A 24,971-nucleotide genomic window follows, 5' to 3' on the forward strand; every position below is an offset into this window, starting at 1 on the left:
TAGAACTCTACTCTGTTAGAACACTCTACTCTGTCAGACCTCTCCTCTGTTAGAACTCTACTCTGTCAGAACTCTGCTCTGTCAGATCTCTACTCTGTCAGAACTCTACTCTGTTAGAACTCTACTCTGTTAGGACTCTACTGTGTTAGAACTATACTCTGTTAGGACTCTACTCTGTTAGAACTCTACTCTGTTAGGACTCTACTGTGTTAGAGCTCTACTCTGTTAGGACTCTACTGTGTTAGAACTCTACTCTGTCAGAACTCTACTCTGTTAGAACTCTACTCTGTCGGAACTCTACTCTGTAAGAACATTCTTCTCTGTCAGACCTCTCCTCTGTTTGAACTCTACTCTGTCAGAACTCTACTCTGTTAGGACTCTACTCTGTCAGAACTCTACTCTGCTAGATCTCTACTCTGTCAGAACCCCACTCTGTTAGAACACTCTACTCTGTCAGACCTCTCCTCTGTTAGAACTCTACTCTGTTAGGACTCTACTCTGTTAGAACTCTACTCTGTCAGAACTCTGCTCTGTCAGAACTCTGCTCTGTCAGATCTCTACTCTGTTAGAACTCTACTCTGTTAGGACTCTACTGTGTTAGAACTCTACCCTGTTAGGACTCTACTGTGTTAGAACTCTACTCTGTTGGGACTCTACTCTGTTAGAACTCTACTCTGTCAGACCTCTCCTCTGTTTGAACTCTACTCTGTTAGGACTCTACTGTGTTAGAACTCTACCCTGTTAGGACTCGACTGTGTTAGAACTCTACTCTGTTAGGACTCTACTCTGTTAGAACTCTACTCTGTCAGACCTCTCCTCTGTTTGAACTCTACTCTGTTAGGACTCTACTGTGTTAGAACTCTACTCTGTCAGACCTCTCCTCTGTTAGAACTCTACTCTGTTAGGACTCTACTCTGTCAGAACTCTCCTCTGTCAGACCTCTACTCTGTTAGAACTCTACTCTGTTAGATCTCTACTCTGTCAGAACTCTACTCTGTTAGAACTCTGCTCTGTCAGATCTTTACTCTGTCAAAACTCTACCCTTTTAGAACTCTACTCTGTTAGGACTCTACTGTGTTAGGACTCTACTCTGTTAGGACTCTACTGTGTCAGAACTCTACTCTGTAAGAACATTCTTCTCTGTCAGACCTCTCCTCTGTTTGAACTCTACTCTGTCAGAACTCTACTCTGTTAGAACTCTACTCTGTCAGAACTCTACTCTGCTAGATCTCTACTCTGTCAGAACCCCACTCTGTTAGAACACTCTACTCTGTCAGACCTCTACTCTGTTAGAACTCTACTCTGTCAGAACTCTGCTCTGTCAGAACTCTGCTCTGTCAGATCTCTACTCTGTTAGAACTCTACTCTGTTAGGACTCTACTGTGTTAGAACTCTACCCTGTTAGGACTCTACTGTGTTAGAACTCTACTCTGTTGGGACTCTACTCTGTTATAACTCTACTCTGTTAGGACTCTACTGTGTTAGAGCTCTACTCTGTTAGGACTCTACTCTGTTAGAACTCTACTGTGTCAGACCTCTCCTCTGTTTGAACTCTACTCTGTTAGAACTCTACTGTGTTAGAACTCTACTCTGTCAGAACTCTACTCTGTCAGAACTCTACTCTGTCAGAACTCTACTCGGTTAGAACACTCTACTCTGTCATACCTCTCCTCTGTTAGAACTCTACTCTGTTAGAACTCTACTCTGTTAGATCTCTACTCTGTCAGAACTCTACTCTGTTAGAACACTCTGCTCTGTCAGACCTCTTCTCTGTTAGAACTCTACTGTGTTAGAACTCTACTCTTTCAGAACTCTACTCTGTCAGAACTCTACTCTGTCAGAACTCTACTCTGTTAGAGCACTCTACTCTGTCATACCTCTCCTCTGTTAGAACTCTACTCTGTTAGATCTCTACTCTGTCAGAACTCTACTCTGTTAGAACACTCTGCTCTGTCAGACCTCTCCTCTGTTAGAACTCTACTCTGTTAGAACTCTACTCTGTTAGAACACTCTACTCTGTCAAACCTCTGCTCTGTCAGAACTCTGCTCTGTCAGATCTCTACTCTGTTAGAACTCTACTCTGTTAGGACTCTACTGTGTTAGAACTCTACCCTGTTAGGACTCTACTGTGTTAGAACTCTACTCTGTTGGGACTCTACTCTGTTAGGACTTTACTGTGTTAGAACTCTACTCTGTTAGGACTCTACTCTGTTAGAACTCTACTCTGTCAGACCTCTCCTCTGTTTGAACTCTACTCTGTTAGAACTCTACTGTGTTAGAACTCTACTCTGTTAGGACTCTACTGTGTTAGAACTCTACTCTGTTAGGACTCTACTGTGTTAGAACTCTACTCTGTTAGAACTCTATTCTGTTAGAACTCTACTCTGTTAGGACTCTACTGTGTTAGAACTCTACTCTGTTAGGACTCTACTGTGTTAGAACTCTACTCTGTCAGAACACTCTACTCTGTCAGACCTCTCCTCTGTTAGAACTCTACTCTGTTAGGACTCTACTCTGTTAGAACTCTACTCTGTCAGACCTCTCCTCTGTTAGAACTCTACTCTGTTAGGACTCTACTCTGTCAGAACTCTACTCTGTCAGACCTCTACTCTGTTAGAACTCTACTCTGTTAGATCTCTACTCTGTCAGAACTCTACTCTGTTAGAACTCTGCTCTGTCAGATCTTTACTCTGTCAAAACTCTACCCTTTTAGAACTCTACTCTGTTAGGACTCTACTGTGTTAGGACTCTACTCTGTTAGGACTCTACTGTGTCAGAACTCTACTCTGTAAGAACATTCTTCTCTGTCAGACCTCTCCTCTGTTTGAACTCTACTCTGTCAGAACTCTACTCTGTTAGAACTCTACTCTGTCAGAACTCTACTCTGCTAGATCTCTACTCTGTCAGAACCCCACTCTGTTAGAACACTCTACTCTGTCAGACCTCTACTCTGTTAGAACTCTACTCTGTCAGAACTCTGCTCTGTCAGAACTCTGCTGTCAGATCTCTACTCTGTTAGAACTCTACTCTGTTAGGACTCTACTGTGTTTGAACTCTACCCTGTTAGGACTCTACTGTGTTAGAACTCTACTCTGTTGGGACTCTACTCTGTTAGAACTCTACTCTGTTAGGACTCTACTGTGTTAGAACTCTACTCTGTTAGGACTCTACTCTGTTAGAACTCTACTCTGTCAGACCTCTCCTCTGTTTGAACTCTACTCTGTTAGAACTCTACTGTGTTAGAACTCTACTCTGTCAGAACTCTACTCTGTTAGGACTCTACTCTGTTAGGACTCTACTCTGTTAGAACTCTACTCTGTTAGGACTCTACTGTGTTAGAACTCTACTCTGTTAGGACTCTACTGTGTTAGAACTCTACTCTGTCAGAACACTCTACTCTGTCAGACCTCTCCTCTGTTAGAACTCTACTCTGTTAGGACTCTACTCTGTTAGAACTCTACTCTGTCAGACCTCTCCTCTGTTAGAACTCTACTCTGTCAGACCTCTCCTCTGTTAGAACTCTACTCTGTTAGGACTCTACTCTGTCAGAACTCTACTCTGTCAGACCTCTACTCTGTTAGAACTCTACTCTGTTAGATCTCTACTCTGTCAGAACTCTACTCTGTTAGAACTCTGCTCTGTCAGATCTCTACTCTGTCAAAACTCTACCCTTTTAGAACTCTACTCTGTTAGGACTCTACTGTGTTAGGACTCTACTCTGTTAGGACTCTACTGTGTTAGAACTCTACTCTGTTAGGACTCTACTGTGTTAGAACTCTACTCTGTTAGGACTCTACTCTGTTAGAGCTCTACTGTGTTAGAACTCTACTCTGTTAGAACTCTACTCTGTTAGAGCTCTACTGTGTTAGAACTCTACTCTGTTAGAACTCTACTCTGTCGGAACTCTACTCTGTAAGAACATTCTTCTCTGTCAGACCTCTCCTCTGTTTGAACTCTACTCTGTCAGAACTCTACTCTGTTAGAACTCTACTCTGTCAGAACTCTACTCTGCTAGATCTCTACTCTGTCAGAACCCCACTCTGTTAGAACACTCTACTCTGTCAGACCTCTCCTCTGTTAGAACTCTACTCTGTTAGGACTCTACTCTGTTAGAACTCTTCTCTGTCAGAACTCTGCTCTGTCAGAACTCTGCTCTGTCAGATCTCTACTCTGTTAGAACTCTACTCTGTTAGGACTCTACTGTGTTAGAACTCTACCCTGTTAGGACTCTACTGTGTTAGAACTCTACTCTGTTGGGACTCTACTCTGTTAGAACTCTACTGTGTTAGAACTCTACTCTGTTAGGACTCTACTCTGTCAGAACTCTACTCTGTCAGACCTCTCCTCTGTTTGAACTCTACTCTGTTAGAACTCTACTGTGTTAGAACTCTACTCTGTCAGAACTCTACTCTGTTAGGACTCTACTCTGTTAGGACTCTACTCTGTTAGAACTCTATTCTGTTAGAACTCTACTCTGTTAGGACTCTACTGTGTTAGAACTCTACTCTGTTAGGACTCTACTGTGTTAGAACTCTACTCTGTCAGAACACTCTACTCTGTCAGACCTCTCCTCTGTTAGAACTCTACTCTGTTAGGACTCTACTCTGTTAGAACTCTACTCTGTCAGACCTCTCCTCTGTTAGAACTCTACTCTGTTAGGACTCTACTCTGTCAGAACTCTACTCTGTCAGACCTCTACTCTGTTAGAACTCTACTCTGTTAGATCTCTACTCTGTCAGAACTCTACTCTGTTAGAACTCTGCTCTGTCAGATCTTTACTCTGTCAAAACTCTACCCTTTTAGAACTCTACTCTGTTAGGACTCTACTGTGTTAGGACTCTACTCTGTTAGGACTCTACTGTGTCAGAACTCTACTCTGTAGGAACATTCTTCTCTGTCAGACCTCTCCTCTGTTTGAACTCTACTCTGTCAGAACTCTACTCTGTTAGAACTCTACTCTGTCAGAACTCTACTCTGCTAGATCTCTACTCTGTCAGAACCCCACTCTGTTAGAACACTCTACTCTGTCAGACCTCTACTCTGTTAGAACTCTACTCTGTCAGAACTCTGCTCTGTCAGAACTCTGCTGTCAGATCTCTACTCTGTTAGAACTCTACTCTGTTAGGACTCTACTGTGTTTGAACTCTACCCTGTTAGGACTCTACTGTGTTAGAACTCTACTCTGTTGGGACTCTACTCTGTTAGAACTCTACTCTGTTAGGACTCTACTGTGTTAGAACTCTACTCTGTTAGGACTCTACTCTGTTAGAACTCTACTCTGTCAGACCTCTCCTCTGTTTGAACTCTACTCTGTTAGAACTCTACTGTGTTAGAACTCTACTCTGTCAGAACTCTACTCTGTTAGGACTCTACTCTGTTAGGACTCTACTCTGTTAGAACTCTACTCTGTTAGGACTCTACTGTGTTAGAACTCTACTCTGTTAGGACTCTACTGTGTTAGAACTCTACTCTGTCAGAACACTCTACTCTGTCAGACCTCTCCTCTGTTAGAACTCTACTCTGTTAGGACTCTACTCTGTTAGAACTCTACTCTGTCAGACCTCTCCTCTGTTAGAACTCTACTCTGTCAGACCTCTCCTCTGTTAGAACTCTACTCTGTTAGGACTCTACTCTGTCAGAACTCTACTCTGTCAGACCTCTACTCTGTTAGAACTCTACTCTGTTAGATCTCTACTCTGTCAGAACTCTACTCTGTTAGAACTCTGCTCTGTCAGATCTCTACTCTGTCAAAACTCTACCCTTTTAGAGCTCTACTCTGTTAGGACTCTACTGTGTTAGGACTCTACTCTGTTAGGACTCTACTGTGTTAGAACTCTACTCTGTTAGGACTCTACTGTGTTAGAACTCTACTCTGTTAGGACTCTACTCTGTTAGAGCTCTACTGTGTTAGAACTCTACTCTGTTAGAACTCTACTCTGTTAGAGCTCTACTGTGTTAGATCTCTACTCTGTCAGAACCCCACTCTGTTAGAACACTCTACTCTGTCAGACCTCTCCTCTGTTAGAACTCTACTCTGTTAGGACTCTACTCTGTTAGAACTCTACTCTGTCAGAACTCTGCTCTGTCAGAACTCTGCTCTGTCAGATCTCTACTCTGTTAGAACTCTACTCTGTTAGGACTCTACTGTGTTAGAACTCTACCCTGTTAGGACTCTACTGTGTTAGAACTCTACTCTGTTGGGACTCTACTCTGTTAGAACTCTACTCTGTTAGGACTCTACTGTGTTAGAACTCTACTCTGTTAGGACTCTACTCTGTTAGAACTCTACTCTGTTAGGACTCTACTCTGTTAGAACTCTACTCTGTTAGAACTCTACTCTGTTAGAACTCTCCTCTGTGTTAGAACTCTACTCTGTTAGAACTCTACTCTGTTAGAACTCTACTCTGTTAGAACTCTCCTCTGTGTTAGAACTCTACTCTGTTAGGACTCTACTGTGTTAGAACTCTACTCTGTCAGAACACTCTACTCTGTCAGACCTCTCCTCTGTTAGAACTCTACTCTGTTAGGACTCTACTCTGTTAGAACTCTACTCTGTCAGACCTCTCCTCTGTTAGAACTCTACTCTGTCAGACCTCTCCTCTGTTAGAACTCTACTCTGTTAGGACTCTACTCTGTCAGAACTCTACTCTGTCAGACCTCTACTCTGTTAGAACTCTACTCTGTTAGATCTCTACTCTGTCAGAACTCTACTCTGTTAGAACTCTGCTCTGTCAGATCTCTACTCTGTCAAAACTCTACCCTTTTAGAACTCTACTCTGTTAGGACTCTACTGTGTTAGGACTCTACTCTGTTAGGACTCTACTGTGTTAGAACTCTACTCTGTTAGGACTCTACTGTGTTAGAACTCTACTCTGTTAGGACTCTACTCTGTTAGAGCTCTACTGTGTTAGAACTCTACTCTGTTAGAACTCTACTCTGTTAGGACTCTACTCTGTTAGAGCTCTACTGTGTTCGAACTCTACTCTGTTAGAACTCTACTCTGTCAGACCTCTCCTCTGTTAGAACTCTACTCTGTTAGATCTCTACTCTGTCAGACCTCTCCTCTGTTAGAACTCTACTCTGTTAGAACTCTACTCTGTTAAAACTCTACTCTGTTAGAACTCTACTCTGTTAGGACTCTACTCTGTTAGAGCTCTACTGTGTTAGAGCTCTACTCTGTTAGAACTCTACTCTGTTAGATCTCTACTCTGTCAGACCTCTCCTCTGTTAGAACTCTACTCTGTTAGAACTCTACTCTGTTAGAACTCTACTCTGTTAAATCTCTACTCTGTCAGACCTCTCCTCTGTTAGAACTCTACTCTTAGAACTCTACTCTGTTAGATCTCTACTCTGTCAGAACTCTCCTCTGTTAGAACTCTACTCTTAGAACTCTACTCTGTTAGATCTCTACTCTGTCAGAACTCTACTCTGTCAGACCTCTACTCTGTTAGAACTCTACTCTGTTAGATCTCTACTCTGTCAGAACTCTACTCTGTTAGAACTCTGCTCTGTCAGATCTCTACTCTGTCAAAACTCTACCCTTTTAGAACTCTACTCTGTTAGGACTCTACTGTGTTAGGACTCTACTCTTTTAGGACTCTACTGTGTTAGAACTCTACTCTGTTAGGACTCTACTGTGTTAGAACTCTACTCTGTTAGGACTCTACTCTGTTAGAGCTCTACTGTGTTAGAACTCTACTGTGTTAGAACTCTACTCTGTTAGGACTCTACTCTGTTAGAGCTCTACTGTGTTCGAACTCTACTCTGTTAGAACTCTACTCTGTCAGACCTCTCCTCTGTTAGAACTCTACTCTGTTAGAACTCTACTCTGTTAGAACTCTACTCTGTTAGATCTCTACTCTGTCAGACCTCTCCTCTGTTAGAACTCTACTCTGTTAGAACTCTACTCTGTTAAAACTCTACTATGTTAGAACTCTACTCTGTTAGGACTCTACTCTGTTAGAGCTCTACTGTGTTAGAACTCTACTCTGTTAGAACTCTACTCTGTTAGATCTCTACTCTGTCAGACCTCTCCTCTGTTAGAACTCTACTCTGTTAGAACTCTACTCTGTCAGACCTCTCCTCTGTTAGAACTCTACTGTGTTAGAACTCTACTCTGTTAGAACTCTACTCTGTTAGATCTCTACTCTGTCAGACCTCTCCTCTGTTAGAACTCTACTCTGTTAGAACTCTACTCTGTTAAAACTCTACTCTGTTAGAACTCTACTCTGTTAGGACTCTACTCTGTTAGAGCTCTACTGTGTTAGAACTCTACTCTGTTAGAACTCTACTCTGTTAGATCTCTACTCTGTCAGACCTCTCCTCTGTTAGAACTCTACTGTGTTAGAACTCTACTCTGTTAGAACTCTACTCTGTTAGATCTCTACTCTGTCAGACCTCTCCTCTGTTAGAACTCTACTCTTAGAACTCTACTCTGTTAGATCTCTACTCTGTCAGACCTCTCCTCTGTTAGAACTCTACTCTTAGAACTCTACTCTGTTAGATCTCTACTCTGTCAGAACTCTACTCTGTTAGAGCTCCACTGTGTTAGAGCTCTACTCAGAACACTTTTTCCTTCCTCACTGCTGCTTGTCATTTGTACATTCAAAGTCTTTCCTTCTTATGTCTGTCAGAACTCCAGTTTTCGAATGATTGATTGAAGCTTCAACTTCAACCTATTGATACCCAGCAGCTCAGTCCTCATGGCTCTCCTCCAGTTAATGACCTTTGACCTGACTGCTCTACCACCCTCTTAAAATGACCTTTTCCTGAATCCATCAGGGAAGCGATCGTGCATGTGCATCTTCTTTAACCCCAAATTTCCATATGCAGCGTGCGTGCCGTGCACTGACGCGCTGCGAGTTTTCTCCAACCAAAAGGCGAGCGACCTCGCCCAGGAAGCGACGCGAGTTCAGAGCGCTGCGCCCCGGCGGAGGAGGTCATGGGAGGACTGCAAGTTCATGCTGGAATAGCATGTCAACAGTGGACTATTTTACCTTTTGGGTTAATTTATCATCCTTTCCAGTATAAGTCCATGATATTATTGCTCCCTCCATTAAATGAGTACATTAGGAAGTTAAAGGGTTAATGTTTGCTTGAAGGATCTGTAGTTTTATGTAAAATTCTTTGGCTAAATATCTCCAAAGTTAACTTTTCCTCGTCAATGGCGCCATTGTAGCTCTGTGACCCACTGACCTCTTGGTGACCCCTTGCTCTCACTGCAGGTTGAGACATAATGTTAATAAAGTGATGGTTTATGATCAGGAGTCTGTGCATTGTGTTTTATTTTGAAAGAACCAGATGTTCTACGCTTGTGACTTCCGTGGTTGGTGCTTTCTGAACGACAGTGAATTTTTGAGGTTTTGGCAGCGGCCGGCGCTGAAATAGACCTGCAGCATATCTGAAACGAAGCAGAGCGAAGTGGCACTCCAGGCACGCACCGCTGCCTGTCCAGAGCACCGGCTATGGAAATGCTCTGATAGAGATTAGAGGGAGCGATGTGCTCCACAGTACTATTCGCCGGCGTTCCACAGCGTGCACACTGTATATGGAAATTCGGGGTAACTGATGTTTACTACAAACTAAAACTTTGACTTCCTGATGTAGAACTTGGCTCTGAAGTTTTCAGTTCTGGTCCGTCTCTGTCTGTCCTAATCAATCGAGTCCTGTCTGATTGATTAACTGATTGCTTTGGGCTGCTGAACCTCCAGCTAACTGCTCCTCTGGTCTTTGTTTCCCCTGATTCCTGGAGTGTACTCTCTGAAAATAAGACTCTAACTACTCCTCTTGTCTCATCCCTTTGAATCAAGTCTGGCTTTTGTCTCCTGAATCTTAAAGGTCCTTTTAACCTCCTTGAACAGTTTTGTCCTCGTCCTCTTTGTCGTTGAGTCTTTGGTTGGCAGGAAAGACGCCACTTTTTGTCATGAAAGTCTCAACTCCTGCCTCCTGACTCCTTATAGTTGTAGATGCTTGTCGTCTTTGTCTCCTACCTCTTTTATGGGTCCTGTCCCCTTGTCCCCTTTTGTCCTATGACCTTGTCCACCAGTGTCTTGTCTTCTGAGTAACTAAACAGCTTCCGCTGAAATTGTGTCACTGTGAAATTTCATGAGTTTACCTTCCTACATCACCCTCAGTGCTGGGCTGCAGCTCCACGAACTGTAACGTGGTTTTGACGGACGCCCAGGGAGAGTTCACGTCGCCCTGCTACCCTCTGAAATACCCCAATTCTCAGGCCTGTAAGTGGACCCTGCAGGCCCCCGCTGGCTTCATCATCCAGCTCTCCTTTCTTGACTTTGACCTGGAGGAGGCGCCAGGCTGCATCTACGACCGGGTTGTGGTGAACACAGGAACACGGATGTTCGGTTCTGCGGCCCGACAGCCAAGCGGGCTGACCTTGAACTCGACGGGGAACGTGATGGAGCTGTCGTTTACCTCCGACTTCAGCGTGCAGAAGAGGGGGTTCAGTGTTAGCTTCAGACACGGTAGGTCCGGGACTGGACTTCAGTATCTGAATCTGAAAAGGTAGACTAACAACTGCAGGCTAACATCAGGATAAACACCATCCAGAAGTGTTTTATTTCTTTCCTTGACTAATCCAAATCTGACCTCTGAACCTTTGATTGCATCAATGGTTTATGTGAATGCATTTCTTTGGGGCATTCTTTGTGATTTAACTTTGATAATCCTGCATGTTCTGCCTGTAAAACCAGAATTAAAGACCTATGACAGTGAGGTTAGGATGTTGGATTGATGCTGAAACCTAAAAGAATCCTTGAGTGCAGCTTGAAGTGGAGCACCAGCCTGCAAAGCTGATGGTTTATTTAGGAAAGACAAAAGAAGATCGTCGTGTGGACCAGTAGAAAGACTCGTCTGTAACACTGATTCTCCTCCTCGTGCCTCTGTGAGTGTCTGTGCCTTAAAGCATGCCTGCATGTGTGTTTTATGGTGACTTTTTCCACTACTTGGGTGGTTTTTATTCTCTGCCAGCAGCAGCAGCAGAGAGATACAGGATGTTTCAAAGAGACGCTCTGTGATTGGATGATTCTGTGGGTGGAGTTTAACATCAATTAAGAGCACACTTAGGTTTGATTTTGATGTTTATCTTTTGGGCAGTAGATCTGTAGCTTCCACTGGTTTAGAGGCCTGGAGGGCAGAAAGACCTCAGACAGTAGCAGCTGTCATTGACCACTACATGGAGCTGCAGCGCCAGCCATTTTATTCTCCATCTGTCATGGAACAAGGCAGGTTTACAGCTCCAGAACACCCCAGAAAACAAAGTTATTGGCTTCATTTGTAGGTTTCCTTCACTAAGGACCCTCATACAGCACAAGGACACATTTATAAACCTAAAACTAGAAAAGTCCCTGCCAGAACTCAGCTTCAGTAGAGTTTACACACTAGTATTACCAGTAAAGGAGAGTCGTTCTCCTTTACCACAACCATGAAGGTCTAGAAAAGTGCTGACAGGTCGATGTAAGTCTGACTCAGATGACATAAATTCAACCAGAGACCACCGCAACTCATCGTCACACACCAAGCCTGATTATGTTCAGGAATAATGAGTGGTCTCAAACTGTGACATAATCAACAACACATCCAAGATTTAACTCAAGAGCTCATTTTTATGTTTTGAGAACATGAATTCTTGATTTTGACTGAGATTTTTCTTTAAACTTTTCATTAAAACCTGTTTTTGTACTAAAGAAAGCCTCTTTGTGCTTGGATAAACTCTCTTTGTGCTCAAAATTTGAAACTGCCACCCTGATTTGTCTCTGTTGGCGCATATAAAATATTTTCTGCACACATACCAAACGTTCTCTGCACACATACCAAACTTTCTCTGCACACATACCAAACGTTCTCTGCACACATACCAAACTTTCTCTGCACACATACCAAACTTTCTCTGCACACATACCAAACGTTCTCTGCACACGTACCAAACGTTCTCTGCACACGTACCAAACGTTCTCTGCACACATACCAAACGTTCTCTGCTCACGTACCAAACGTTCTCTGCACACATACCAAACGTTCTCTGCTCACGTACCAAACGTTCTCTGCTCACATACCAAACGTTCTCTGCTCACATACCAAACGTTCTCTGCACACGTACCAAACGTTCTCTGCTCACGTACCAAACGTTCTCTGCTCACGTACCAAACGTTCTCTGCTCACGTACCAAACGTTCTCTGCTCACGTACCAAACGTTCTCTGCTCACGTACCAAACGTTCTCTGCTCACGTACCAAACGTTCTCTGCTCACGTACCAAACGTTCTCTGCTCACGTACCAAACGTTCTCTGCTCACGTACCAAACGTTCTCTGCACTCGTACCAAACGTTCTCTGCACACATACGAATCTCAACAAAAAGTCTGAGGGCCAAAAATTCTATGAGTTAATATATAATAATATAAGTTTTGTACTTGGAGCAAGCAAAGCCCAAAATCAACATCTCATGCTCTTGATATGTGTAACAATAATGACTCCGTACAAAAAGATCAATATGTCTAAAATGCTCAACAAAGTTTTATCTCCGTGCTTCAAACAACTATCCGTTTATAATTCACAGCATTTTCCTCCATCCTTCCCTCCTCTCTTTCTTCACCTTTTTTAACTGACCTCTCATTTTTAGTTGCTGTGGCACTGAGGAACCAGAAGGTCACCATAGATGGCGGCAGCGGTCAGGTCACAAGGGTTGTCGAGAAGATTTCCATACCAGCGCTGGGTCACCTGACACTCTGCTTTGAGCTGGAACGAAGCAGCCAGAAACAGGTAAACACACACCTGGAGCTGACGAGAGGGGAGCGCTTCTTGTGTTTTTAATCTTATCACACATGGATTTTAGAGCCTTATACCTGAGATACCTCTGCACAGAAACTAAGCCATCAGTCTGCCCTGTGACTGGTCCACTGGGTAGCACTGGGCTACTGCCAACTCTAAATCATGTCTGAGGTCTATGGCGTGCACTCTACTGTGAGATAAATGGCAGTGATACAACTAGTCAAATCTGCTCGCCAACAGTTGAAAATATCAGACGTACATCTCCTCCTCCATGTCTGTAAAAATTTCCACCCTCCTCTGCCTCAGCTGATGAACTTCCCTTCCTCCTCTCTTCTTCTTTGCAGTAACTGCAGTATCATTAACTGCTGATCAATACTTATCAGCTCCGACTCCATCATAACACTCTGTTTCAGTTGGAAATGTGGCCACAGGACCAGGAAGTGGTGTCAAAATCCAGCTGCTGAGTAGAGCTTGGGCAGAGCAGACATACCTGCTCAGAAGTCCGTGTTACTCATTACGGCGTGGGTCACAGCGCCGTAGATACGATGCAGACGTTTAAAAGCAGGCTTTAGTTTCTAAGAAAGAAGGTTCTGATGGTCTCAAGTAGTTCACCGAGCCTGACCAGGCTGCAGCGTAGTCTTGGATGGCTGAACGCATCTATAAACTGTCTGAACCTCTAGTGTGGTATGAATGTTGAACCCAGACTGATCCTGTGGATCTCTGTGCAGAACGAGTGGATCTTCACCTACTCGGACAGCAGCAACGGCATCGCTCTGAGTCTGGGGTCCGATCAGAACGGCATGAAGATGATCGTCGACGGAGTGGTCTGCCCCATCAACTCTGTCCTCCAGAACACTGCCTTCACCTCCTCCATGAAGCCCTTCTGCGTGCTCTGGACATCGTCAAACGGCCGGGTTGGAGTCTACTTCAACGGGAGCTACAGGGCCAAGACCTGCTCCGGCTCCAGCGGACACTCAGTGCCAGCTGGGGGAAGCTTCCGCCTAGGAGGTAAGGCAGCGTTAGCCGTTACATCCACCCGGGCAGACAGCTTTGCTTTTACAGTCACTCACTGATGATTTATAAATCCAAAAATGTGGAACTGCAAATTAAAGCTGGCTGAATGTGCCATAAAGTGTCAGACGTCTAAAATGATGCTTTAGCCCTGTTACTGGGTTGAACATCCAGACCACTGAATATCCATTTTTAGATATTATCAGAAAAAGTCTTCCTCTTGGAGTGGTCTCCTAATGGTTATTCTCATTTTTGTCCCGTGCATCTGTCTGTATTCAGGTTATCACAGTTTCAGCGGGGACATCTATAACCTCCGGCTGTGGGATTACGCCATGACGGTGCAGCAGCTGAACGCTCTGAGCTGCGACACGGTGGGGAACGTCATCGACTGGGACAACAGCCACTGGAGCATCCCGTCAACGCTGGCCCAGACCGACACCACGCTCAGCTGCAGTGAGTACCCAGCAGAAGCTACACTACAGCCGTTACAGCCGCTTCACAGCGCACAACGAAAACGCTCATTTTACCCCAAAAAGTGACACTAAGATATTCTAGATTCATCACACACAACGTGAAAGATTCAGAGTGTTTTTTTATCTTGTTTATAGCTCATGGAAAAACATATTAGAATATTGTATAAAATTTCTCATCAGTTATGCCGGTCCTAAAAACAGCTGATATAAAGGAACCTTGTAGATCAGACATGTTCAACCCTAACCCTAACCCTAACCCTTATTTGCATACTAAAACTCTGTAGATATCTCCTTCAGAGTAATCTGAGATTATAAACTCACCAGAGGCCGCCATGTCCGCTTTGGTACTGTGACATCACAAGCGCTCCTCGCCGTTGCTATAGTAACCGCTGTTTCAGACTGGCAGCCAGTGTAAGGGGTTCGAGTCTCACGCACAGATAATTTTAAGATTTGAGGTCTCTTCTATTTTGGAGCAGTTATCGGTGGAACTAAATGATGATACATCCAGAGCCATATTTACCTTGTTGTAGCAAACATTCACGTCCACGTCGGTAGAATGTGTTTGGAATCTGTTTCGTGATGAATCAGATGAAGGCCACGAGCTAAAATGCATCTTTAATTCTTTATGAAGCTTTCTGTTTCCACACGCTTCAAAAGGTTGTAGGTAAAGATAAACATAGTATGGAAACACTTCCTGTTTGTGCTTTTCAAAGTAAAAACCCACTGTAGCATTTCTTTGGAGAAACTCCCTTTGTAAAAACAAAGATGTTTGGAAATGATAATTTTGCACAAGATTATTATAGAATATATGGAAGATTACCTTTTTGAATTAAGTAACAGAAAAAATTAACTTTAATCACAATATTCTATTCTTCTTTAGGTGCTCATGTGTTAATAGATTAGCAGATGTATCACATCATGGTAGCTGCAGTGTCTCCATGTTTGTAGTTTACATCTCACACATCAGGTGGTTGTATACGGCCTGAAGTCTCAGGTGTGCCCTCTAGAGGAATCCTCTAGTAACACACTCGGAGAGAATTCAGACCCCCTTCATTTCTCTTTGTTTTTCTTATGTTTCATCCTGATGCTACAGTCAACAAAAATATTTTGTTCTCATTAATCTACGCTCAGTACTAGAGATGGGTACCAAATTCTGTACTTTTATGGGTACTGACTAAATCCTGCTGGTACTACTGAGCACCGATTCACATAAAATCCAACTGTACCATATTTCGGTGCCTAAACACATCCTCGGGACTAGGGATGTTTTTCCTTCCTGATATGATTCTGATACCGAGGTGTTGGGTATCGGCCGATACTGATCAGAGACCGGTGGGAACTTTCTGGACTGACTGTGCAGACTAGTACATTATCTCAGACCTGTATTTGACTCAGATCATGGCTCAACAGTAGAACCATAATGTCCAGCATCTCTGTGAGCCTAAAGTGTTTTCTCTGCTGATTATTGAGTTTTACTGCCAAATATTTAAATAACAATAATAGAGGGGGCTGCAGCACAGGCTCTATCTCTCTCACACTGAAAACTCTAACCAGCGTGATCTACCCGTTAATCATGTGGATATCAACCATGGACATAGACCAGATAGAGGCACACGTCTGTTCTCTAACACAGACTGGGTTCAGACTCGGTACGGACTGCCTAGCGTGAGTCCTCAAAGTTCCTCTCCGTCTGAATCTCTCTGTCAGGATGGAAGGTTCCAGAGTGATTCTGAAGGAGTGTCAGAGCCACAGGCTCATCCTCTCTGCTGATCTTCACCACAGAATCAAACAATCGGCCTCATTCTGCAGAGAATACAAACAGAGCGTAAGAGGCTCAGCGTGCACGCTTCAGGTGTGTGGCGTTTTATCGTATTAAGGCTGGGTTGTGCTTCTGCGTGGATGGTCACATGACTGATGAGAGAGGAGCGGCCTGCTCCGACCAGAGAAAGATGAGAGCTAGTTTGGTTGGAAAAGAACGATGTGCAGCACATGTAGTCCATGGTAGAAGAAGAAGTTTGTTATCTGTAAAATATTCTACCTTTATTTATTGATTGATTTATTTATTCATTCAGACTCCATCCTCTACTGTTCATCTGTTTTAAACTCATCCTCCCTCCACATTTTCTCAGAGGGTAAATTAGAGGACTAGGAGGCAGTGGAGCGGGGTTTAATGGTCAGTAGGGAGAACTGCTGGGTAGTTCTGGTTTAGGTTTTCATGTTGGAGTAAAAACACTTCTGATGTTGTCTGATAGATTTGATACTGAGAAATAAATGTCTAAGATGCAGAAGATTTGAGGTTATTTTATAAGATAACATTTATTGTTGCATATTCACACGCAAACATACTGAAAATGGGTAGGAGCATACCGGTACGGGCTCACAGGTAGCAGGAAGATCCAGAGATCCTGTAGAGATGGGACAAAGCTCTAGAAGGACCTTCCCTGCAGCCTCCACTGATCTGGACGTTATGGAGGAGGGATGGAGACTCTACTCAGAGACAAACACATGAGGGCCAGACTGGAGTTTGTAAAACTCTGTAAAAGTGGATGTTATACTTCAGCTCTTTTATTTCTTTACAAATGTGAATTTTAAGAATCCTGTTTTGACGTTGTCATGATAGAACAGTGAGTGATGAATGAGAATAAAGCTGAATGTTTTGGACTGTAGCATCCGGCTTTAACAGTGAAGATCCTCTGAAGGTGCCGTTTTAAATGAACAGCAGGTATAGCTTCAGCTTCAGAGCGCTGCAGAGCCCAGGTGATGCAGATTTCTACACGTGATGGAGTAATCATGGTTAATATCCCCACGTCAGTATCAATTAAAACTACATGTGGGGATGTTGAGAGCTGAATTGTGAAAGAACTGCTAAAAATAGCCAAAAGCACAAAAATAGCATAAAAATAGCTGAAAATAGCATTCAATAGCTCAAAAAAGGATAAATTAGCTGAAAGTAGCTTAAAAAAGCTGAAAATAGCTGAAAGTCGCCTTGAAATAGCTGAAAATAGCATAAAAATAGCTAATTTTTTCACCTCAAAGTAGCTGAAAATTGCATTCAATGGCTGAAAAAGCATAGAAATAGCTGAAAATAGCATGAAAATGGCTATATTTTAAAAATGATAAAAGTTAGAGATGAAGAAAGTCATAGCAGTCGAATGATGAAGAAAATGAATTTTTAAAGTTGAAATGGTGTCGATGATTAAGTATAAAGGAGGAGATAACAGAAGAAGAATAAAAACAAAATGGCTGACACAGGTATCAGTAGTGTGGATGAGCATCCCCACTAATAATGGTGATTATGATTTTTGGCCTACTACAGCAGCTTTAGTTGGCGCCACATTGAGGATCAGTTGGTGAGTAATTGTTTGAACGGAGGCGTGGATCTGGACTCTCCTGGGCAGTTGTTGGGGTAAATCTGGCCCAGACTTGGTTTTCCAGCCGTCCATGGTCTGACCAGCCTGCATACATTCATTTAACACGAGGTCATAGTTAGAGAATGAGATGAGGAACTTTCTCTTTGATAATTCCAGCTGAAACCTCTGATCTAAAACACTCACACACTTCCACAGCGTCCTGCACCAGGCTAAACGTTCCAGTGTGTTTGCTATCAGGGCGGAAAATTAGAACCAGACCACGGCTCCGTTTTTAACAGCCGCTGGTGAGTTAATAAACGCCAGCGAGCTGCCAACCAATCATCTTCCTGATTCCTGCTCAGTTCTATAAACCCATTATTCACTAAAACACACACACACGTTCCTCTGAGCCCTGATGGGGAAACCTAATCACAGCCAGTGACACAGATTGTATTTCCATGGTGTTTATTTTTAAATGTAGAGATGTAGCTCTGCTACAACAGAAGGTGAAACCACGTTTACATAATCCACCATTTTCTCTCCGTATTTCCCTCATAAACATGAGAGACGGTGAAACAGGATCCTGTGTGTGTGTTTGTGCACTGAGGAGTGTTGTAGCTCATATTTTAAAGCTGTAAATGAGCGAGAACCCACAGGGGGTTAACCACAGCGGTCTCAGAGACCGTCCTGCCAGCGCTGGGACGTTAGAGAGGGAGAGCACCTACGGGGGTTCAAGACCCAGAGAGTCTCAGAGAGACCTACGGGGGTTCAAGACCCAGAGAGTCACAGAGAGACCTACGGGGGTTCAAGACCCAGAGAGTCACAGAGAGACCTACGGGGGTTCAAGACCCAGAGTCACAGAGAGACCTACGAGGGTTCAGAAAGGTCTTTAGTTAGTTACCGGGCTGTAGAGCGTTCATCTGAGACACCAGATATCTGAGACAGGAAGTGGCGTGTTTTCCCAACACAACCTAGTTTTATATTTGTCTTTTAGATTTAACTTTATTCGCTGATAGTCTGACGGCTACATAAGAAACAACCTCACTGCAAACATTTCATAAATAAACCTGATCTAGATCTAGGACACTGGCTGGTCCAGACCTGGACCTGATCTAAATCTAGGACACTGGCTGGTCCAGACCTGGACCTGATCTAGATCTAGGACACTGGCTGGTCCAGACCTGGACCTGATCTAGATCTAGGACACTGGCTGGTCCAGACCTGGACCTGATCTAGATCTATCTAGTCTAAGAGTTTCATAGGAACATGCATCGTCGTGCACCCAAACCTGTAAACTCAGGACGATCTGTCGTCAGCACAGTTCTAGCTCCTGCTGCAGAGCTCTGCCTAAAACCAGGAAGCACAGAGCAGACTGGTGCAGCACTGATGCTAACCTCTGGGCTAACAATGCTATCATAGCTTGTTAGCAGCGTGTAACGAGTCGAGTCAGGAGCCCCGTCCAATCTTGAAGGTTTGGAACGTTTTATGAGGTTTTTTTTTTTTTTTTTTTTGAGATTTTAAGTTTAGAAATGGTCAAACGGGGTTCATGGGGCACATGCGACTCCAACACAAGGTATCCTGAGAGGCTGGGCCAGGGAGTGTGTGTTTTACCCGTTCCTAAGCCACATCTAAACCCAGAAAAGTGTCTTCTTTGGATAAAAGTTGTGCTGTAGACCGCAACATCAACTCAACATGGATAAAATCAACAACATCTGTTCTAAGGTAAGCCAACATCGTATTTGAGGCAGCATGTTGTCACTTTGCTGGAAAGAAATATAAAGTTATCTTTAACATCTCTAACGTTAGCTAAAGGTAGCCTAATAGCTCCTAGCTGCGTTGTTCGTTGTGTCACGTTGTTTGTTGGGAGTTCGTTGGCATTTTTTGCTCTAGTTTTTATTCTGTGGTGATCGTGCATTGTTAGCTGTTGTCCAAAGGCCTGTAGTTAAACTAATGCTAACCTCTGGAGCTTAGCTTCGTTAACTTATCTGTAATAGCCGAGATAACAAAGGTATAAATGATTCAGTGTTAATACTGTAGCACCAAACTAACGCAGAGACACTCTGGGTAAAGATGGTAAAAAGGCCGTTATATTTTTCTCATATTCTGACCAAAAACCTGAACCTCAGTGGCTCTTTGATGCTGATCCTCTATCTTGTGGCCTAATATGGTGATGGCAATGAGATGCGGTTTACCACGTTTGCACTGGGACCTGTAAATTTTGGCTTGTAGCTGAAGCTTTTATCGACCTTCTCAACAATAAAATGATGAATAGATCCCTCCAGTGCGTAGTTTAGACCCTTTTGGTGACTTCTAGATGATACGTGATCTTTCTGTCTCCAAAAGTCATCAGTGGCCTCCTGAGAAACGTCTCCTACTATGACAACTGCCATAGCGCCTGTCACTGAATGTTCATTGTTTGTCCAAGTGAGTGGAGGGGGCGTGGCTTAGCCATAGGTCAGTTAGGCAAAGCATGTGAAAAGTGTGATTGCAGATCTTCAAACAGTTTTCTTGGATGTGTCTGATCTTTGACTCCATGAATGAGTCTCTATGTAGTCCCATCAGGACCGACGGCTCAGTAGTCCCATCAGGACCGACGGCCCAGTAGTCCCATCAGGACCGACGGCTCAGTAGTCCCATCAGGACTGATGATTCAGGTTCTTCCTGGGTTTAATTGGTGGTAAATGTCAGTTTGACGTGCTTAGGTTTGACTTTTTCTACCTGTTTGTGTCATTGTCTCGTTAACCATCCTTCTCATTTACAGCAGACATTAACCGACTGCTCATTGGCTGATGAATAAATGTTTGGTCTTTAAGATGTCATGGATCTCATTGGCTGACTGATAAATGTTTGACACCTGTGCTTCTCTTCACAGTCTGCTACCCTCATTGCAATCACTTAACTCCTGCTGCGCCATCTAGTGGTGAGTGCTGCTAACACCCTGCTAATGAACGTCTGTGTGATGTTGGCTAACAGAGCTACCATGCATGAATGAGAATGTGCTAGAATGTTTTCACAGGGAGATTTTCTCTGCATTCATGCCCATTTCCTTGTCTCTAATTATTTATTTTTCTAACCAGGTGTAATTTCTGGTACTTTAAACCACTGGCTCTTCACGTGGGGGTCGGGACCCCAAGGGGTCACAGGACACTGTGAGGGGGTCACCAGATGCCTAAAAAAAAACTAAGAATATTCTTAAATGAAAATTGGTTGTATATTTTATCAATTTCTGTGAAAATATATGTATAAAATTGGTTAAATATAAAATAGGACAGTCATTGATGCTGAAATCAAAGTAGCGTTGTGCAGATCTGTAGAAAAGAACGTCATCACAGCGGCGTGCTGACAGACTGGGCCCTCACGTTCTCTGGGTTCTAATGGAAGTCTTTAACCTTACAAAGCAGATGGATTCGGCCGTTTCTGTGTTTCTCACTGGTGAATCCATCTTCAAAGCTCCCGTCTGTTTGGGCCCAGTTAGAAAGTGACGGGACCAGTCAGCAACAAGGGGCGGTACTTTCAGGCGCGGCGGAGTCGTGATGTAAACAAGCAGCAGCAAGAGGCTGGTGCAGTTATGGAGGAAGAGATCAGCGTGGATGCTGCTAAAGCGCCAGTTTTATCAGAACCTGATGAGATTTCTCTGTTAAAATAAGAACAAAGAACCAGTGAGCTGTTTTCTTTTCAGAAACCACAAAAGTCGTGTACTGACATGTCTACAGTCGCCATGGTTACCGTTATGAAGTTCTCTGTGGAGTTTATTCCTTGGTCACGGTTACGTCACATGTTTTGTTGCTCTGACTGGCTATAAAGATGTGACAGACAGAACATTCATCCAGTCACAGTCTCGAGTTTTTTTCAAAGGCTCCGCCCTTTCCCAAATGGTGTTTATGAGAGGTTTACCAGATGTATGTGAAACAAACCCATCTCTAGGTTCGAGTTAGGAAGTATTTATTTGAGCCACTTTTGACCACATTTCCCGCCAACATTTTCACTAATTTTTGCACAATTTGCACTGATTTTACCTCTTTTGACCCTTTTTCCCACTTCACACCATTTATGCCACATTTAATCCTGTTTTAATCACTTTTTCACACCAATTTCAACATAATTCTGCCACTTTTAAATCCCATTTCACTTCCTTTGACCCTTTTCTCAGCGTTTTAGCCATTTTTGTCACTTCTTAACCCTGTCCACTCATTTTCTGACACTTCCAATATTCCATCTTTCCTTATTGTTGCCTCTGCTGTCCTGTTATTGCCACGATGAACCCTTATTCACCACTTTTTACGCCCATGTTTGCCAGTTTTAACCTCATTCTCTGACTGTTACGCCCTTTTTGGGAGTTCAGTAGCAACAACCTGCCCTCCATAAGCCTTACGTACTGGGCAGTAGAGATGTAACAGTAGTGTTAAATTTGTGTATCACATCTCAGGACATGTGCCGGGTTTAAATGCTAGGTCTTCAGGCAGGAAGTGGAGGTTTTTAGTGGAGTAAAGTGAAGGGAAGTGGGACTATAGTTCCCATCAGTCCTTGCTCTAACATCCTGGAAAAGGTGGATGCTACAGGGGGCGAGGGAAAGCCAGGTGACAGAGATTGAGATGGTGGAGGCGTCTTCATCATGTTTCTGCTCCTGGGCACGTAGAAGGCCCTGAGATGACAAAAATGAAAACCTGCATGTTAAAGACATTAATGTAGACTTCAGCTCTTAGTAAATAAATGTTTGAATGTCTTCCTGGCTGTTATCGAGGGTCCCCAGGCTGTCACAGCTGCACTGATGTTGGTAATCAGTCAGACCTACAGACGAGCTGGTCTTCATTGATCCCTGGAGGAGAGACTGGCTAATTACAGCAGCAGGAAGCAGACGTGGAGGATTAATTAGAACAGCATGAGTTAACATGTGAACGTACATGAACAGATAATCCTGATGCTACTGAAACCACCACATCCAGAGAAAAGGCACACGGGGCTCTCTGATTGGTCCATCCTCAAACATGGAGGTTTACTCCTTCTGCATATGCGCTTTAAGGTCATATTAAACTTTACAGCAGCAACTTTCACTCTTTCCCTCCTTCACTGGAGGTTTGATGGCTGCAGCGGGATGACTGAGCTTTATTTTTCTCCCTCTTTACTCTGAGATTTGATTTAAACACGGTAAACTCAGTCCTGCTGCCGTTCTCAGCCTGGCTAGAGTCCAGGACAAACATTTATGTGACGGTGTTAATGATCAGATTTGGTTTCTGCTGAGCCGTGAGTGAGACGAACATGACGGAGCATGAAGTTAATGAAACCAGAGCAGTGAGGCACACTGGGTAAAAACGTTTTAACTAGGGACAAGGACAACAATATCTTCTCTGTAAACCAGCTCCAAAGGTTTAGTCAGGCTTTTTAAAGCTGAGAAACAGTTGAGGCTCATATTCATGATGATTTTAGGGCCCAGATTTTCCGTTAATAAGAGAACATCCAGTGCTGAATGTTTTTTAACATCCAAGTCCGTCACATTTCCTCCAAGAACATTTCACACTTCTCCCCTCTGAGCTGAGCTCCATTTGTTTACCTTGAAATGTTGTTTCCTCTTTATGAGGGACCATCTGAGGCTGGGTTTGTGTTCCTCTGTGGTCGCTAATGAGGCTGCTGCTGATGGAGGGGGAGAGAGAGGGGAAGCTGTCTCCAGGCGCCGGCAGAGCGCCGTGCATGTGTGTTTTATAAGTCCATGTGTGTCCAGGCTTCATTAAGATCAACTCTCCTTACATGTGTGCACACGTAGAGACGTCCTTCATCTCCTCTGGACGCCAGAGGGGAAAACATGGACACACGGGGTGTGATGGTGCCTGACAGTCTGTCCATAACCCCGCCTTAGAGATAGCGGAGCGTCTGTCAGTGACGGCCGTGTTCCTGTGACGCCAGGGAAACAGGAATGTGGTCACCAGGCTGGTGATGTACACCTGTGTGCGTAGCTTTCAGTCATGTGACTAGCATGAAGGCCTGGAGGGCAAAAAGAGCTGAGCATAGAGGCGGCTACTACTGATGGCTACATTAGCATTAGCATTTCATTCTTCATCTCCTCCAATTACACGTAAATATTACCATGACAACAGCAGTAAACTGGACTTCAGCTCTATAAAACCGTCTATTTACAGTGGAACTGGTGCTCCTCTGGCTTATACTGGAGCAAAACTCTCTGAGACCGACCTGTGCCATAAAACCAGCAGAGACAGGTTCAAAGTTCAGAAAGGGTTAATCCTAAATGGTATCCTCATCTACTCCATCATCCAGACTTTTCTAGTGAGCTGCTCACTCTCCAGGGTCTGTAAACATTAAACCCACACCAGGAACTCTTCAACATCTTTTTATCCATTTAGTCCATTTTTCAGTCGTTTCTGCCACTAGCAGCTAATTTATCTAACCATTTTGTATCCCACAATGCATTGGGATTGGCTGTGACAACCAATGGCAGACTCTTCTGCTATCCCATCATACTCAGTGAAATTCTGCATGCAGGAGACGAGCAGAACAGCCACTAATGGAGAGAAGGAGCGACAGAGAGCCTGTGACGTGTCCCTCTGTGTCTCTGCAGACAGGAAGTGCTGAATAACGGCACAGATGGAGCCCAGAAGCACCGGGACTTTTGATAAAGATCCTTTCACAGAATGATTATTTTTCACTTTTTGGCCCAAAGAGATGGGAGAACAACTGAGTGAAAGAAAGTCTAGACGCTGTTTTTTACTGTGTCACATACAAATCTTTGACTTTGGGTATTTTTTGTCTTTTGTCTTTATTGTCCCACAACTTTTTAAAAGTTGAAGTGATATTTGTCCAGCAGACACTTCCTTAAAGCCCAGATGTCCTGAACAAAAACCATATTCAGAGTTTGACTGCTCCACAGGGTTGATGCTGTTCAAGCTCTTTAAGACAATAAGTTTTGGTGCTGGCGATCCCAGAGCGGCCCTGGCAGCGTTTGTTGTTGCCATGTTACAAACATGAATCCTCCTTTTACAGTAGAATCTGACCTGTAGTTTAAAAACGGCTCTATGTGCTTCACATTTCTGTATTTTAAGGAGACATGCACGCTCTGTAAAGGAATCCTGACCAAGGCAGCAGCTTCAGACCTGAAGATTGGTTTCTCTACTGTTGTTGTCAGAAGTCCCGCCCCTTCTCCATTTTGATTGGCAGTAAGGAAGAGGTGACATTGACGAGCGCAGAGCTGTTCTAAAAGTTGAACTTTTTCCAGCCGAGGGCGCTTTAAGCGACATGAACAGCTGACGCTGAGGGCGTCTTTTCTGGCCAGGGCGCTGAGCGCTCAGAACGCTGGACTGCATCGGTTAAAAATCAGCGCCGCCAATACTACAAAAGCTAAAGTTTA

General features: G+C 43.7%; 1 protein-coding gene across 1 annotated transcript in view; it reads left to right on the forward strand.

Annotated features, from left to right (window-relative positions):
• Positions 1–8,795: 8,795 nt before the first annotated feature.
• LOC121521192 (adhesion G-protein coupled receptor G6-like) overlaps positions 8,796–24,971 on the forward strand; it is a 42,330-nt gene continuing 26,154 nt past the window's right edge. Inside the window, exons 1-6 of the mRNA XM_041804950.1 lie at positions 8,796–8,952; positions 10,134–10,481; positions 12,635–12,774; positions 13,512–13,791; positions 14,074–14,247; positions 20,490–20,537. Coding sequence (XP_041660884.1) covers positions 8,796–8,952; positions 10,134–10,481; positions 12,635–12,774; positions 13,512–13,791; positions 14,074–14,247; positions 20,490–20,537 — 1,147 coding nt within the window. The remainder of the gene's footprint in view (positions 8,953–10,133; positions 10,482–12,634; positions 12,775–13,511; positions 13,792–14,073; positions 14,248–20,489; positions 20,538–24,971) is intronic.

Source organism: Cheilinus undulatus, linkage group 14, assembly GCF_018320785.1.
Source record: "Cheilinus undulatus linkage group 14, ASM1832078v1, whole genome shotgun sequence".
NCBI lineage: Eukaryota > Metazoa > Chordata > Actinopteri > Labriformes > Labridae > Cheilinus > Cheilinus undulatus.